Consider the following 15915-nt stretch of genomic DNA (forward strand, 5'->3'; position numbering starts at 1 on the left):
GTGATTATTGCACTTAACTTGTATACAATTGTTTTTGGATGCTTTGCGAATTTCGAAATGGATTATACAATGAATTATTGCTAAGCAGAACTTATGCAATGTAAGAGTATGAAATGAATTATACATTCATAAAAATACTTAAAAACATATACCATCTATACAAATGCTATATATATACATATATATATGTATGTATAAATGAATACCTATGAATCTATACAATAAATAATATATACCGGGTACTCAGGTCTATTAACTGAATTAACTATCTAACCTCATACAAATATTAAATATTTTGAAAAAGTTCTGCAAATAATTATATTATGTCGTGGAAAATAAGCTATACATTCAAAAAGTGCGCTATAGGCGAGAATGAATTTGCAGTGCTGTAAAGTGCGCATTTATAAAAGCCTGCGAACGCCGATACTATAGTACGGCTACTATCGATAAGAGAAAAGTGTATTGGAGTTGACCGGCATGTAATATCTTAAAGTATTAATTTCCGATTTAAGTAGTAAACTAAGTGATGTTCATATGATTAAGTATAAATTTTGAAATATAATATATATTAAGGGCTTACGCAAAAAAAGTAACTGCTTGTCAAATGTAATACTTCACTAACATTACATTTTAAGAAACTTCAATTCGAACAGAGTTTTGAGAGATAAAAACTGTTTTCAACAAACATTTTTAATTCAGCTCATAGCCAATGAAAATTGTGCCAAAATCGTACTTTGGTAAAACATCAAAACTGGCTCCCACTATCGATATATCGATATGTTACTGCCACTCTTGAAAGCAAATGAACAGTTTTATTTAATGGACAAGGAGAGAAAAGCATATGATGTGCTTCTACAAACAATAAACAGTCGAGCGCGCGGCTCTACTTCAGCGGAGCAAGGACTTTACCAGCGCCAACTGCAGTTCCTGCGCGACTTTGAAATACAGACGCCTGCAGGACCATATGGCGCAAACACAGCGGCCCAGCTTGCACATCTGCTGACAGAGGAGACTCTGGTGAGTAGTGGGCTTGGCGATGACTCATTGAACCTGACCGCATGGCTGCTCTGGCTAAACGAGCTGCTCTTGAGCCGAAAACAGCAGCTTGGCGAGACGCAGCCGATGCTCGAGTGGCTCTTGCAGCATGTGGAACACAAATGCACGGTTGATGCACTGCGCTGCCTGCTTTCGCTGCTGGAGTCGCTGCCAGTGGATACAGCGTCCACGTCCTTTTCACGTTTGGTAGCAATTCAGACGCCGTCCAGCGTGGAAGCAGCGCTGCTGTTGGTGCTGTGCCAGGATAAGCTGTTCAGCACGTTGTGTACTCCAAATGCGGAACTGCACGTCCACGAATTGCAGCAGAGCAGCCAGTTGGCCAACTCATTGCTGCAAATGCACTACGATGGGCGCTGGACAAGGATGACAGCCACCGAAACGCATCAGCAGGAGGAGCAGCTAACGATGCTGGTGGTGCACTCGCTGCAGCTGCTGCAAAAGATATCGGCACAGCATGCGGACTATGCACAGCAGCATGCGCCGGAGCTGCTCGGCATGGCTCTAGCGAATGTGCGATGCAGAACCGATGGAGAAACAGTGAAGGCAATATACCAATTGCCACATCGGGTTCATCCTGCCCAACAATCAGCAGTCTATGGGCCGGACGATGAGGATTTGACAACTGGCAGCAATCAAAACACAGCTGCAGCCGGTAGACGTGTCAAGTCCCGCAAGATGCGCTCACTGACCAAGCAGCGAAACAATGGCAATATACAGGAAAGCCCTGGCACAACTGGCCCCGGCGATCGGATGCATCTGCTGCTGCTGGGCAACAACGACTACGGCTGTCGAACACCGAGTGGCGGTGACTCTGAGGGCGGATGCACTCCCACTTCGGACGGCGCTGGGCAACAGTTGGCGGGACAGAAGCAGCAGCGCCAATGCCAAGTTAAGGTACGCGTCGCAGCCCTTCAACTGTTGGGCGCAGTCACCAAACAACTGCCTCGGCGCACTCTCTATGGCTACTGGCATGTGCTCTTTCCCAGCGGAAGCGGTGGTGCTGCTGCTGGCAGACGCGAGACAAAGGATCACTTGCTGTATATTGGCGCCAATGATGGCAATGTGCGTTGCCGAGCCCTGGCGCTGCAGTTAGCTGCTCAGCTTCTGTACGGCTCCAAGCCGTATCTAAGCCAAGCGAGCTGCGCTTTGGCGCCAAGCAACTACACACCATTTGCAATGAGCCTGGCCAGCAGCGTGCTGGAAGCGTATCGTCAACTGACGGGCATACTGGAGCGCGAGTATGCGCCGCCGGTGCTGACGCAGTGCCTTAAGTGTCTGGCGGTGCTGGTGCAGGCGACGCCTTTCGAGCAACTGCAAATGGGCATCGTCTATGAGTTTGTGCCGCACGTGAAAATGTTAACGCGGCATGTGGATACCAGCGTAAAGGTGTCTGCGCTGCTGGTCATGGAAATGCTGGTGGCAACGCCACGCCTTACACGGGAGATGGCCTGTGCCGTAGGTCTTCCGCCAAACGAACGTCGGGCTGTCAACATGGTTCATGCGTCGCCGCGCCTCAATGCCCACCAGGATCCGGAGCAACAATTCCAACAGCTCTGTGACTCCGAAGAGGAGGAGGGAGAGGAGACGGAGGCGATGTCGGAAGCGGCGGCTGTGCCATCAGCAGAGCAACAGGTGCAGCTACCCTCCAATGTGTTGCCTTGGACTCGCATTCCGCGCAACTCGTGGCTGTTGCGTTTGGTCCTGCGCTATCTGGACTGCCCGTCGAGCGCGGCGCCGCTGCGTGTCGAGTGCCTTCAGGTGCTCCTGGCCATGGCCACGCATTTTGGGCTCTTACGTGAACATCTTGGGCGCCTAGCTGACGTGCTTTGCTGCGCCTTGCAGGATTCCTCTTGGGATGTACGTTTGTATGGAGCACGCTGCCTCGACGCGATCGGTTTCCAGATGACTCGTCATGCAATGGAGCAATCAGACCCCAGGCCCGAACTACAGCAGCAGCATTTGAATTTCTGGCTACGCATGCTGCCTGCCATTTATGGCGCCTACACGGATGCAGGGGAGGCGACATTGCGCAGCTCGCTATGCGATGCACTGTCCAACATGGGCGGCAACAGTTTCGAACGCTTGCCGCAGGCGCAGCGCACCGGTCTGCTGGCGTTTCTTTTGGGCTGCAGCAGCGACGACGCCGCGGATCATCTGGTGCGAGCAGCGGCCGTGCGAGCGCTCGCTGTTTATGTGCTGCATCCCACGCTGCGGGACGATCTAGTGTTTGTGGAGCATGCAGCTGAGCTGGCGTTGCGTCTCATCGGCGACAGTCAACTGGCTGTACGAATCAAGGCCGCGTGGGCGCTGGGCAATATCAGTGATGCGCTTGTGGCGCCCAGCCATGCAGTTTCGGATCCGGAACGACAGGAGACGCAAGAGAAGGAGCGCATTTCGCAGGCTCTGCTTGGGCGACTGATCGAAGCCGCTGTCGGGGCGTGCGGGGACCATGACAAGGTGCGCGCCAATGGAGTCCGCGCTCTAGGCAATTTACTGCGTCTGCTGCCTGGCGATGAGCATGCACTGATGCAGCGGGCGATGGCCAAGCTGCTGGACTGTGTGCGCGCCGCGGGCAGCGCCAAAGTCAAGTGGAACGCCTGCTATGCCATTGGGAATTTGGTGCGCAATCGTGCAGTATTCTCGACTAGTGCCAGCTTGGCGGGCACACTTTTTGCGGCACTCAGTCAGCTGATTGTGCAGCACTCGAACTTCAAGGTCCGCATCAATGCCACCGCCGTTCTGCTGCAGATCGAGCAGCGCGCAGACATCGGTGTCCACTATGCAACCATGTGGCGCTCGCTGCTGGCGGCCATCGAACGCTCCAATGCTCTGGACACTTTCGAGGAGTACAACCATCGTGACGGACTGCAGCAGCAGCTCTGCCTGGCCCTGGCACATATGCTGGGGCGTGCGCGTCCCGATGATCTGTTGTCCTGCCGTGACGCACTTGAAACACATCTGGATGTAGTCAGCGGCACCTGGCGTCGCGTTGCATATCGCATTGTCCCCGAGCAGGCGGCACCGCTGTTCACCTGCGGTTCCTTGCTGCAGCAACGCCTTGGTGCCCATCCGCTCACCGCCGAGCAGCGAAGCGCACTCACATTCCTCGCCGGTGCACTGCGTCTGGAGAGTTAACCTTGCTGCCAACAAGGTGTGTTGCAAACTAATGCTATTTTATAACATTTATAACACAATTATTCAGCTGTGTGAACGACTTTCGACTTATTTATTGCTCCAACTACGATTGAACCTCGCGTATATACAATGTAATTTTTCTATCGCTGATTTTAGTATGTCTGTACATTTGGTCAAATCCTGGAAATCCTTGAGTGTCAGTCGATAGTCTGCTTCTGTCTATTCAGATCCTCAAGGATATGACCGATTTCCGAATGTGCTTTTTAGAAGCAGGACTATCGATTGGCATTCAAGGATTTCCAGGGGTAAGTCGGAAAAAATGGCCAAAAACCACAAAATCCGGATTTACTTGGCCATTTTAAGGACTATCGGGATGTCTTCTGGCCAACCGAATGTACTTGTGACTCTGATTTGGAATATAGATAAAAAGGACGAAAGTCCTTCAAACAGCTGAGAAAATGTGTAAACTTTGCATATAAAAAGTCCTCGATTCTTATATTACCCCATATTATTAAAATGTAGTTCGATGCAGTTGGTCCCTACGATTCTAATCCATCAAGTCCTTTGAAAATCTGCAAGGATTTGGCCGAGTTATGACTATTTTTCTGAAAAGGACACTCGTTTTTTTATCATATCTCCGCCATATACTTTAGCATCTCGGAGGGTCACACCTTTTTGAACTCGCAGGAAGCACGATCAGCGATTGGCATTCAAGGAATTCCAGGATTCGACAAAAAATTTCACCTATAAATTGTACAGGGGGTTAGTCGCAAAATGGTCACAATCCAGGCTAACTTTGCCATTTGAGGGACTATCGGGATGTCCTTTGGTCAGCAGATAGTCCTCACTCTCACATTCAAGAATTTACAACCAGACAAAAAAGTTTTAAGGACACTTTGGTCTACAGAAAATAGGCCACAACTCTGTAATATCCCGGCGTATCCTTGCGAGTCATGTGTCAACAAAATTGTATTGACCAGGAGTACCTACTGGCAAAATTGCATTAGGATCATCCTTGTAGTTTTTGAGATATTATTAATTTTGTGTATTTAGCACATTTCCGTGCGCTCCGCGAACGAAATTTTTCAAGTCAAATTACAAGTCCTATGATTCTTAGATGACCCCATATTTTTTTGATGCAGATCGATGCAGTGGGTCTTTACCATTCTAACGCACCAAGTCTTTTCAAAACCTGCAAGGATATGACCAAAATATGACTTATTTTCATTACATATATATATTTTTGCTTTGTTAAATTCAAATGTGTTTTATATTTTTTCAGGCCGACAAATCAAGGACTGCAATGAATCCTAAGGACCTCTACGAGTTACAAGCAACCAGGGTCGCCCTTTAATTAAGCCAGATATAGCCATTTTAAGCCCAAATAAGCTATATTTATAAAGCATCCTCGTTTTGTATAATTTCAAAAGAAAATAATATAAAAAGAAACAATTTTGTAAATTAAAACATAATAAATCACTTATAAAATGAAAAACAATCTCCTGTTTTTTTTTTTTTTTTCAAATTAAAATTCAACCGCGGACTGCCGAAATTTTTCTAAAAATCTGCTATAATACCAGGCGAACAGAAATGGCCAGAAGGTCGCCAAAACGTTTTTTGGTGGACTAAAAATTTGCATTGCATACCCGAAAGGGGCGGCGTCGCCGGCGGCTGGGTCCCCAATTTGTACTAAAATTTCACTCAAATACCAGGCGAACAGAAATGACCAGAAGGTCGACCAGATCTTCGAATGAAAATTTTCATTGCATACCCGCACGGGTAAAAATGTAACTCATTTCAAATGAGTACTGTTAAGTAACAGGCCATGTAAAAGGAGTGCTGTAAAGTCGGCTGTTAAGCGGCAACTAACGTACAAGGGCTGCTGAAAGAAAAACATGCATGTTTTTGGACCATTTCAATGCACATTTTGCAGGGTTCAGATCCTTTAGGTTCACAAGGACTATATCGATGGTATGGTGTAACCAAGGATATGGTAGTCAACTAGGAACCATCCAGGGGACGGAGGTGCTAGCATAGATATTATTGAACCATGGTCATGCGCATTTTGCAAGAAATTGGTCCTTGGACTATATTCATGGTATGGAATAACCAAGGATATATAGGTCATCTAGGTACCAACAATAGCGATTGTTTCGTTGATCCGTCCATGGGCGTGGCGGAGTAGGCTGAAAATATATTATGAAAAATGTATAAGTTTTTAAAAACTAAAATATAAGTGTTAAATTAAGAAATTTAAGATTCTTGATAAATTTTTGATTTTAGAATCAATCCAGAATTTGGCAAAAAGTTTCAATATCTTTTAATAAAAATAAAAAAATCCCTTAAAATTAACAGAAATCTACCGCCGCCCAGATTGGCAGCAAGTTTAATGTAACCATTGCCATTCTGATCAAAATTTCGGATTCGCGAGTCTTTAAAATCGACCGAACTCAAAAGCATTTTTGGTCAAACTTTACTCGTATATACATACTTACGTATATATTATCTGTGATGGCATACGAGTATGAAAACGTATGCCATTACAGATACGGACGGTATTAACCCAAGAACTAACACTTATAATATTTTTAATGAGCTTCACACGACTGAAGACGTTCAACTAAAACAGAATTATGTTGCGCGGGCGTAAAGTGGTCAAAAATCGGCGCACAGCAAATTGAACAAGCAAACCATAAACTCGAGTGAGCGCCATTCAAAGGTAGATAACGCATAGGCAGGCACTCACAAACATACATATGTAGTTATGTCTCGCTGCATAACAAGCTGCCATATTGACCAATGGACCACATTAACCCAGAATAAAGCTGCGCAGATCCAAAGCGCTCAGAAAATAGAGCACGCAATGTCCAGAAGAGAACTTCAATGCAAGCAATCATTGATCGTGAGTGCATGAGCATAAGTAGATAATGGCAAGCGAACATACACTCAAACGGATGACTGCTTGGTTATCTCTGGATTTGGCGCATCCCTGCGTGGATGTGGGTGTGGGTGTGTATGCAGGTCAATGTCACTCTTCACACTCTCACTCGAATTTTGATCGGTTGCTTGTTTGCTGTGCGCCGGTTTTTTCGTCTGATTCAGGCACTCATAATTTAACACTCTGTTAGTTTGACCTCAGTAGTCATTGTGAACGCCTTTTCTGTTTTAATTAGAAGCTCCTGGCCCGGGGAGTCTGAAAGGGTAAATTTCATGAGCACCCATCAAGTAGCTTATTGGATAGTTACTTTTTAAAGAATTTCTTTAAGCAAAAATGTAACTAAATTAAAAGAAATCTTGGCTTTAAATGCAATGATAACAGGCGCCACCACATAGTCAAGTAAACGCTGACGCACTATTTCAGCAGATTTTAATGCTTTTTTATTTTCATACCTAAGAGGCGATATACAAACCTACATATTTATTTATTATTTTCGTTTTGTCTAATACCAACAACATATGTATGTATGTATGTCTTTTATGTGGTTAGTGCTAATACATACACATGCACAATAGTTTCTCGGCGCACAGAAATTCGAGCAAACAAATGATCTCAAGATAAGTTGATCTTTGGAGCCATTAGCAAAGGTAGATAATGCATACGCAACCACACTTACATATGCACAAATAGATATGACTCAAGAAAACACACACCCAAACATAAACAGGTGCATATGTACATGTGTAGAGAAATTCACCAAATTTGTGCATGCATATGTATGTATGTATGTATGTGTATAATTCTGCTTGTGAATTACAAACATATCTTCCTTTTCAACGCGCACTCACGAGCTTTTTGCGAAAGAAAGGGATAATTATTATTTTCTTGTTAACTCTGAAATGCTTTATGTTGGTTAATTATAGTCCGATATTTAGAAGAGGCGAGTCTTTAAAATCGACCGTACCCTCAAATTTTGATTCCATGCTTGTCGAACATGCCAATAAGAATTTAAGAATACTTTTTGTCATTTAATACTTTCGCTCCGTACGAATCCGACAACGTAAACCATTAGAGATACTTACGGAATTTACAAGACAGTTTTTACTTCAATATTTTATCACAGCCTGCAGACACGACTGCAGACGTTCAACTAAAAGATAATTCGGCGCAAGCAAACCATAAACTAGAATGAGCGCCATTCAAAGGTAGATAACGCATAGTCGGACACACACACATGCAAGCATAAGTATTTGTGCCTTCAGAAAACACACAACCAAACATACATGTATATGCATGCAGAGATAATCGCCAAACATGAACGTATGTGTACATTATCTACTTAAGCATCACATCCACACGTAAATTCGATCTATGTATGTATGTATGTGTGTCACTTTGACCCCAGTAGTCAATTTCACATTAATATTTAAATATTTTAGATATCTATAAGTACACATATTTTATATTGTACAAATTAATATTTGTAGTATGTGCGAGTCAAAAAAGATAAATATGTACATACATATATCATTCGGAAATGTGACGTTACTTGAACTTACCAAACCAATAATAGGTTTAATAGAAATTAAATGTACTCGCAGCATAACATCATGCCATATTGACTAATGAGGCCACACTAACATAGAATGAAGTTGCGCAGATCCAGCGCTCAGGAATTAGAGCACGCCAATGCCCAGAAGAGACCTTCAGTGCAAGCAATTGTTGATTGGGCCAATGAGCTGTCAGCACCAAAAAAAAAAAAACGTGAGTGCATGAGAATTAAGTAGATAACGGCATGCGAACACACACACAACAGGCGACTGCTTAGTTATCTCCGGCTTTGTCGCATCTCTGCGCATACACGTGTTTGTGTCGGTGTGTGTATGCAGGTCATGCTCTCACTCGAATTTTGATCGCTTGCCTATTTGCTGTGCGCCGGTTTTTTCGTCCGATTAAGTCACTCACAATTTAACACTCTGTTAGTTTGACCTCAGTAGTAATTCACAATGGTGAACACTACTGCACAGTGTGTTAATTGGACACCTCTAGGCAATAAGCAGGCCCCTAGAAAAAATATTTAGGTGACAGTTGTGGTGGAATTTTGAAAATCGCTTTAAGTTCACCACAAACATCTTAGATAATTTTATAGAATTTTTATTTAACGCATATATGTTTGTATACATTTATTATGTATATGAACATTAATATGATTCTTGACACAAAAATGATATTCTACTTGTTCTAGTTGTTGATTTATAGTGCGTAAGCTTAAACTAGCCTGATTGTTGTTGTTATTAGATCTAACATCAGCACCAAGAGCTGCCAAATGGATGTTGATGCCAGCGTTTTGTTAAGTTTTTGCTAGTGCCTTCAAAATGGTCTATTCTCTAACTGATATATATATATATATATATATACATACACATACATAAGTATATATATATATATATATACATATAAAGGTATAAGGTAGTATGCATATATGGTTGACTTGCATTAAAAAAATATAAAAAGATGCACAGGTTATTAAATTAAAATGGCAGACTAATGATAAAAAAAACAAGGGAAAATTAAACAATAAGTAAAATGATAAGCGCTCGCCGCTGTCAATTAAAATAACATTGCATATGCCTCCAGCATGAATTTCATATTCTGTGTGCCTTCATGTCGACCCGGATGCGCATCGACTGTTGCGGCAATCAGAATGAAAACTCAACCCCCCGTCCCCCTGGCCCACTCACAAATTCTATATCCCCGCCCCAGGTTCCTGTCTTGGTTTTTGTCTACTTTCGTTCGTTTTTGGGATCATCCAAGCCAGCCTTTATTTGACTGAGACGCGAGGGCAGCTCGAGCCTTTGCCGCTTCGTGTCAATGGAATTCGGACCGTCATCATCGGTAAAGTCCAACACACGCTTGCCGGAACCAAGCACTATTTTGTTCATGTCGTCCAGTTTCTGTCGCGAGAAAGTATGTTAAGAGAAGTTTGAGTTTTTTGGTCCTCTCATATTGTCCCTGCAACCGCTTACCTTGGCCGGACTGGCGCTGATTATGTAGACAACCTGGTCTGGCGACTGTTGTATCTCATTCTTGGACATTTGTGTTACATAGAGCGAGTGGTTTAGCTTCTTAGGCATCGTTGTGCGTTCGATGGGATGTGGCGACATCAGTAGGTTTACATTCTATTTGAGAAAACAACGATTTCAGGCATATTGGGCAACATGATTTAATTTGGCTACTCACGTCCGCACTCTCATCAAGATAATTAATGCAGAATTTCGTCATCTCGGGTACATACGTATAGTTGTAAAAGTGTATAATATCTTTGTACTTGCGTTCACCATCATTGACGCTAATTAGCACCTCGCGATAGACACTATTAACCGCCTGCGGCTGGTTGCGATAGGCCCTCATAATGTCACTAAATTTGGTTTCCTCCATTTTTGTTACCTGAAATAGACAAGCAAAATGAAGAAAACTGAAGCATGGATATGAGGAGAGGCGCAACATCCACCTATCTATACAGTCCACATCTATGTATATACATATTATTGGCCCAGCTCATATGAACAACGTGTTAAGGTATGGATTGTTGCAAGCGTGGAGGCATATTGTACTCTCTACATGGGAAACAAATATGAAATAGATCACATGGCGCTCTTCTAACTATTTGCCTATAAAGGCAAAAAGTCTTTATAATCCGAATTATCCATAATATTCTATCGAAGCTACTTGGCCTGTGTCTATTCCACATATTCGTTTAATAAATATATAGATGTTAAAATATGCATCCTGTTATTGTCATACTTACTCTAATATAAATATATATTGCACACATTATAATTTGGTCGAGATGGCGATCTTGCATTAGATGAGTCTTGTGTGTTATCGAATGCTCGAATATGGTCCAGATCTTGTCAGGCTTCTTCTCTGCCAACTTTAGTTCCGAGCACAGTTTCCCAATACGCAGCCAGCCGAGCAGATACACCTTGCGCAGAAATATCTGCAGTGGCCCAGCGGCTTTGTCTTTATTCACTTCAGTGAAGGTGGGCAGCGGCTTGCCCGTATTGCCAATCATCTCCCAGACTGGGGAGGTGAGTTGCCAGGCCAGACGCTCTAGGCACGTCTCCTCAATGGAATTGAGATGCTTCACCAAGCTGCGTGTCAGGCAGCCCTCGCGACTGCCATGGCGTACAACAATTTCAATGATCTTGTGAAATTCGAATGCATTAATACTGAAACAATCCAGAATCCAGGGGAACTTGATCTCCGTGATGTAGGCCTCAAGCACCAGTTCTAAGCAGCAGGCCATCAGCGTCTCGTTAAAGATGTCCAATGAGATCTTGTGTACAATCTGCGGCTTGTTTTTAATCTCAGCCCGGAGTATGTGATCCATTAGGTAGTAGTAAAGTGATTTTGCCATACGGAATCTCTTCTCAGCCCCGCTGCCCATCGGATACTGGGCGAGAAACTTTAGTTCCATTTGCTCGATAGTTTTCATCATTTTCGCAAGTGCTGCTTCGCCAACCTGTCTGTAATGTAAATTTCGTTATAAAAACTGTTATTGCAACCAACTTTTTTGGGCAACTTACTTTACAAAATCGGTGGGCTCGGTTATACGACTGATGGAGGCGCTCAGCTTTTTCACATTGTTGGTGGCATTGGCCACTGGCTCGGACATAACAGGCTGGGAGGGTAGCTCCTGTTTGCGTGTCAGGGGCGTCACTGGCTGACGCAGCGCCTGTTCGTTTAGATTGCTGTGATCGCTGGCGTCCAGCTGGTAGGCGGCCAATACACGCTCGTCAAACTCCCCCACACTCAGCACATACTGCTCATAACTTAAGTTCAGAGATTTCAGATTTCGCTCAAAGTTGTTATTGGCTACCAGGCCGAGCAGCGTATCCTCATTACCTACGATTGTCTGCAATGCATAATAAATTGTTAGCCACATTTAGGAATATCGCTGATTAGCAGCCACGTTACGTTCGTCTGAAAGAAGCTGTGAATAATCTCGATGAAGCCCTTCGCCTTTATTTCTTTGGCATCGGCTTTCATATCGCAGAAGAAGTCGAGTATACAATGTTTGCGGGCATGGGTCTCGTCAAAGTCCGGCGTGTTCCAATTCGGCGGCAGACCCTTAAAGTTCGGGTTGATGAGATCAATGCGTTTCTCGGCCAGCACATTGGCGTATATGAGATCAAGACAGCATATCATTAGATTGAAAGTTGTGACCAGATCAAGGGTCCTCGTTGGCTTCTGATTCTTGGCGCATAGAAACAGACGCCAAGATATATTATCCAGCTTAGAGTAGGTGCATTTGGGGCTAAAATAGACAGAAAGGCATGACTAAAGACGCTAGCTACTGGCATAAGAAGACTTTTTGCACGGCACACACCTGTTTCTCGAGTGTTTCTTCTCGTTGGGCGGACAGATAAACAATTGCTCGAAAATATTTCTGTATCGCTTGTAGATTGTGAATGTGATGCTAAACTTGCGCTCCAGCTCCTCCATTTGCTGTACAAATACTTGCGGCAAATTGGCCATATCGCACCATAGTTTGATCTTTTGCTTAAACTCGTAGATGCTAAAAGACAAGGGAGGTAAGTGAGTGGTGGGCTGGTGGAGTGGGGTTATGCCACACATCATTTCCATTACGCACCTCATTTGACAGCTGCGTAGCAAATTGTTCAATGGCACACAATTGCCCATAACGACTGCATCCTGGCCACCCACAGTGGGCGTTGTCGATTGACGACAGGCCGCGAACAGAGCGCAGCAGAACCAGTGCATGTTGTCCCCCTGCAACGCAAACAATATATATATATATATATATATATATAAGTATACAAAGGCAATTTGTGTTAGTGTACTGCGTTATGCGCATATACATACATACGTATGCACATGCACACATATGTATGTAGTTATGCGCGTTACGTACGCACCTCCAATGAATAATGCTCCTGCACTTCGTTGAGCATCCTAAAGGCCTCGACTTCGGTTTGACGATCCATATTTAGATCACGGCACAGATTCTCAAATTTACAGCGCATCGTCTCCAGGCCATCGTCAACTGGAGCGCCGGCGCTGGTCACCACCTCAGCGCCGACCTCCTGCTCTTGCACATCGTTGCTCATGTTGTTGTTGCCGCTTTCGACTTTAGCTTGAACGCAACTGCAACTGCAAATGCAAATTTTTCACAATTCTTTTTTGGCTAGAACTAAACGTTGCTGCTGACGGCAGCAGCAGCAGCGGGCGCGGCCGCGGGTTCAACTTGGCAAATGAGCGCGCGACTGCAGCAACAACAACAAAGACAGAACGTCGACGAATAAACTTTTTACTTTTTCGCAGCGCAGCGGGCGCATTGAATTTTTTAGATTTTTCGTGTCACGGTGATTTATTTTAACGAAATAAGTGATATGTTTTTGCTCTCTATTAGCTTTATTTCTATATCTGCTGTTTGTAAAGCATGCACGGCAACACTGCGACGTATTTATTAATTCTGCAGCCGAATAGTTACTTACAATAAAAAGGCGGGAAGTCATGAGGTTGCCAGATAGCTTTACATTGTGTGCGGGATAGAGTTGTGTGGCTTAGTTCAGACCAAGTTCGATTGAACGGGTCATTAAATTGAACTTCTGAACTAATTCAATGATTAGTGAACTAAATCGGTCATTTAGTTCACTCGTTCAATATGTAAACAGTATAACATATTTTTTGCAACTGAAAACATGAAAAATAACTGAACAGATATATAATCGTTCATGATTGACTGCATAACTGAACTAAGCAAATAATTCATGACCGACTGAACAGCTGAGCAGAATTCATCCTTCATGACCGACTGAATAGCTGAACGAGTGAACTAAATGACCGATTTAGTTCACGGCCAGAAAATGAACGAGTGAACTTATTCAGCAAATTGAACTAAAAATCCCCATTCTAGTGCGGGGAAATTTATTTTGGCGCCAAAGGTAATGTGATCCGAGGCCCTATCAAAATGTTGCATTGGTTAAAGTATAGCACACAATAATTAATAAAACACTCAACAACATTATTGAATCAATGAATGCTGTTTAAATACCACTCAAATTAATTCCAGTTGTCGTCTGTCGAACATGTGGCAACGATACGCTAGGTAACGACAGCTGTGCACAGCAAATGGCGGCAACACCAACGCAAACAGCTGTCTAAAGACGGCGACCGAAAATCAGGTTATAACGGAACGATCGCAGAACTCTAGCAAAAACAAATGCGCACAGGAGCCGTACGTAGTACTACTACTACTACTACTGTTACATATATTTGTACAAAAAACAATTGGATTAATGTAATATTTATGTTTTATAAATATGCTTTTATTAATTTATTACTTTGTTTTGCAGGTTGTTTATTCATTTTTGGCAACATGTTAACAAAAATATTTTGTTTAAATAAACATGTATATGGTATTATTAAAGTGTGCGATGTGTGTTTATGTGTGTGTGTGTGTGTTCTTGTATATGTGTATGTTTAATGGAATGCTTGGGTAATATTCTTGTTAAATATGTATGTATGTATATTGATTTTTTGGTGGGTTTCTATAATGCGGGCTTTAATTGTTTAGCAGTTACTTGACCTAGGTCGTTGTGCATTTGATATGGTTAGTTGTATTTCAGCTTCATATAGTTTAATTCCTTTGCTTTGGAAACAATATAGAAGAGAAGTATTCTTCATATAGTATAATTGTGGCTGGGTGGTATCGGAGCTTAGCATGTGGAATGTATTGGGCGGTAGGCTGTCTGCTGTCGTCGGCTATCGGCTGTGCCAGCGACTAAATGGACGACTCTATCTATGACTCTATGTACCGATCTATAGATATACATAGGTACTGGTATTGAAATCAAGGATCTGATCGTATTGCATTTATGCTGCTATCCTGCTGTCTTACAAACCAATTGAATTTAAATATCTTTTCGCTCATATTTAGTTGTTTTATTGTTTTCAAAATAGTAAATGCATATGCTTTTGATTTACTTTCACTTGTAAAAATGTTGTTCTTTACAACATGGGTATTTTTTTGTTGTTGTTCTGTATGTATGTGTGTGTGTGTGTGTGTGTGTGTGTGTGTTTTATTTTCTGTTTAATATATATATATATATATTTATTTATACATATGTATACATATATATTTATTTGATTTGATATATTTAACTGCAGCTCTTCGCTTGCCTTCTTCGTGTGTGCAAATGTGTACAATTTACAGCTAAGTATATTCATATTTCTTGCTTTCCATTATTAATTAGATTATATACATTTAAAGGTAAACAAATAAAAAAAAGTTTTGTTTATAATTAAGCAACAAATACAAGCGTACAACAATAAATTAAATAACTTTTGCCGTTACTTGGGGGTTCTTTTCTTTACTTTTCAAATGTTATTTCATAGTATATATATGTATATATATAGGGTAAGCATATAGTTATATAGTTATAGTTATAGTTGCATATCGATTAATTTACTCTCAGCTTTGCCGCTTTCTGTGCGTCTCGTTCGCCAACTTTAACAAAGTTTTCCCCTTTCTTTGAATTCTTTATACAATTTCATATTCTGATTGGTAAATCGAACCTCTCGGAACAAGCTAAAGCTTGGTTGAAGCTACTTTATAGAAACACAATCCAGGAAAACCTCCTTTGACAATCCCTAAAGTCGTTTCGGTAACTTATGAGAGTCTACGTCCTTATGTAGTGGCAGACGTAATCCCAGGAGACGCACCCCCCAGGACGATAATTCAATTCCTTTATCAATTC

The 15915-nt window shown here is 42.6% G+C and overlaps 2 protein-coding genes across 2 annotated transcripts; one reads left to right on the forward strand and one right to left on the reverse strand.

Annotated features, from left to right (window-relative positions):
- Positions 1-734: 734 nt before the first annotated feature.
- Positions 735-5658, forward strand: LOC115769155 (HEAT repeat-containing protein 6). Its single transcript, XM_030713849.1, has 2 exons — positions 735-4207; positions 5474-5658. Exon 1 carries the CDS (start codon positions 778-780, stop codon positions 4189-4191), a length of 3414 nt encoding a protein of 1137 aa, XP_030569709.1. The 5' UTR covers positions 735-777; the 3' UTR covers positions 4192-4207; positions 5474-5658.
- Positions 5659-9596: 3938 nt separating this feature from the next.
- LOC115769156 (retinoblastoma family protein) lies at positions 9597-13601 on the reverse strand. Its single transcript, XM_030713850.1, has 9 exons — positions 13072-13601; positions 12786-12925; positions 12522-12710; positions 12110-12449; positions 11719-12047; positions 10938-11658; positions 10370-10576; positions 10156-10308; positions 9597-10083 (listed from the first exon to the last, which is right to left on the reverse strand). The coding sequence occupies exons 1-9, from the start codon at positions 13261-13263 to the stop codon at positions 9913-9915; spliced, it is 2442 nt and encodes an 813-aa protein (XP_030569710.1). The 5' UTR covers positions 13264-13601; the 3' UTR covers positions 9597-9912.
- Positions 13602-15915: the final 2314 nt, after the last annotated feature.

The sequence above is a fragment of the Drosophila novamexicana genome, unplaced genomic scaffold (assembly GCF_003285875.2).
Source record: "Drosophila novamexicana strain 15010-1031.04,08,12 unplaced genomic scaffold, DnovRS2.1 tig00002523-arrow-arrow-pilon, whole genome shotgun sequence".
NCBI lineage: Eukaryota > Metazoa > Arthropoda > Insecta > Diptera > Drosophilidae > Drosophila > Drosophila novamexicana.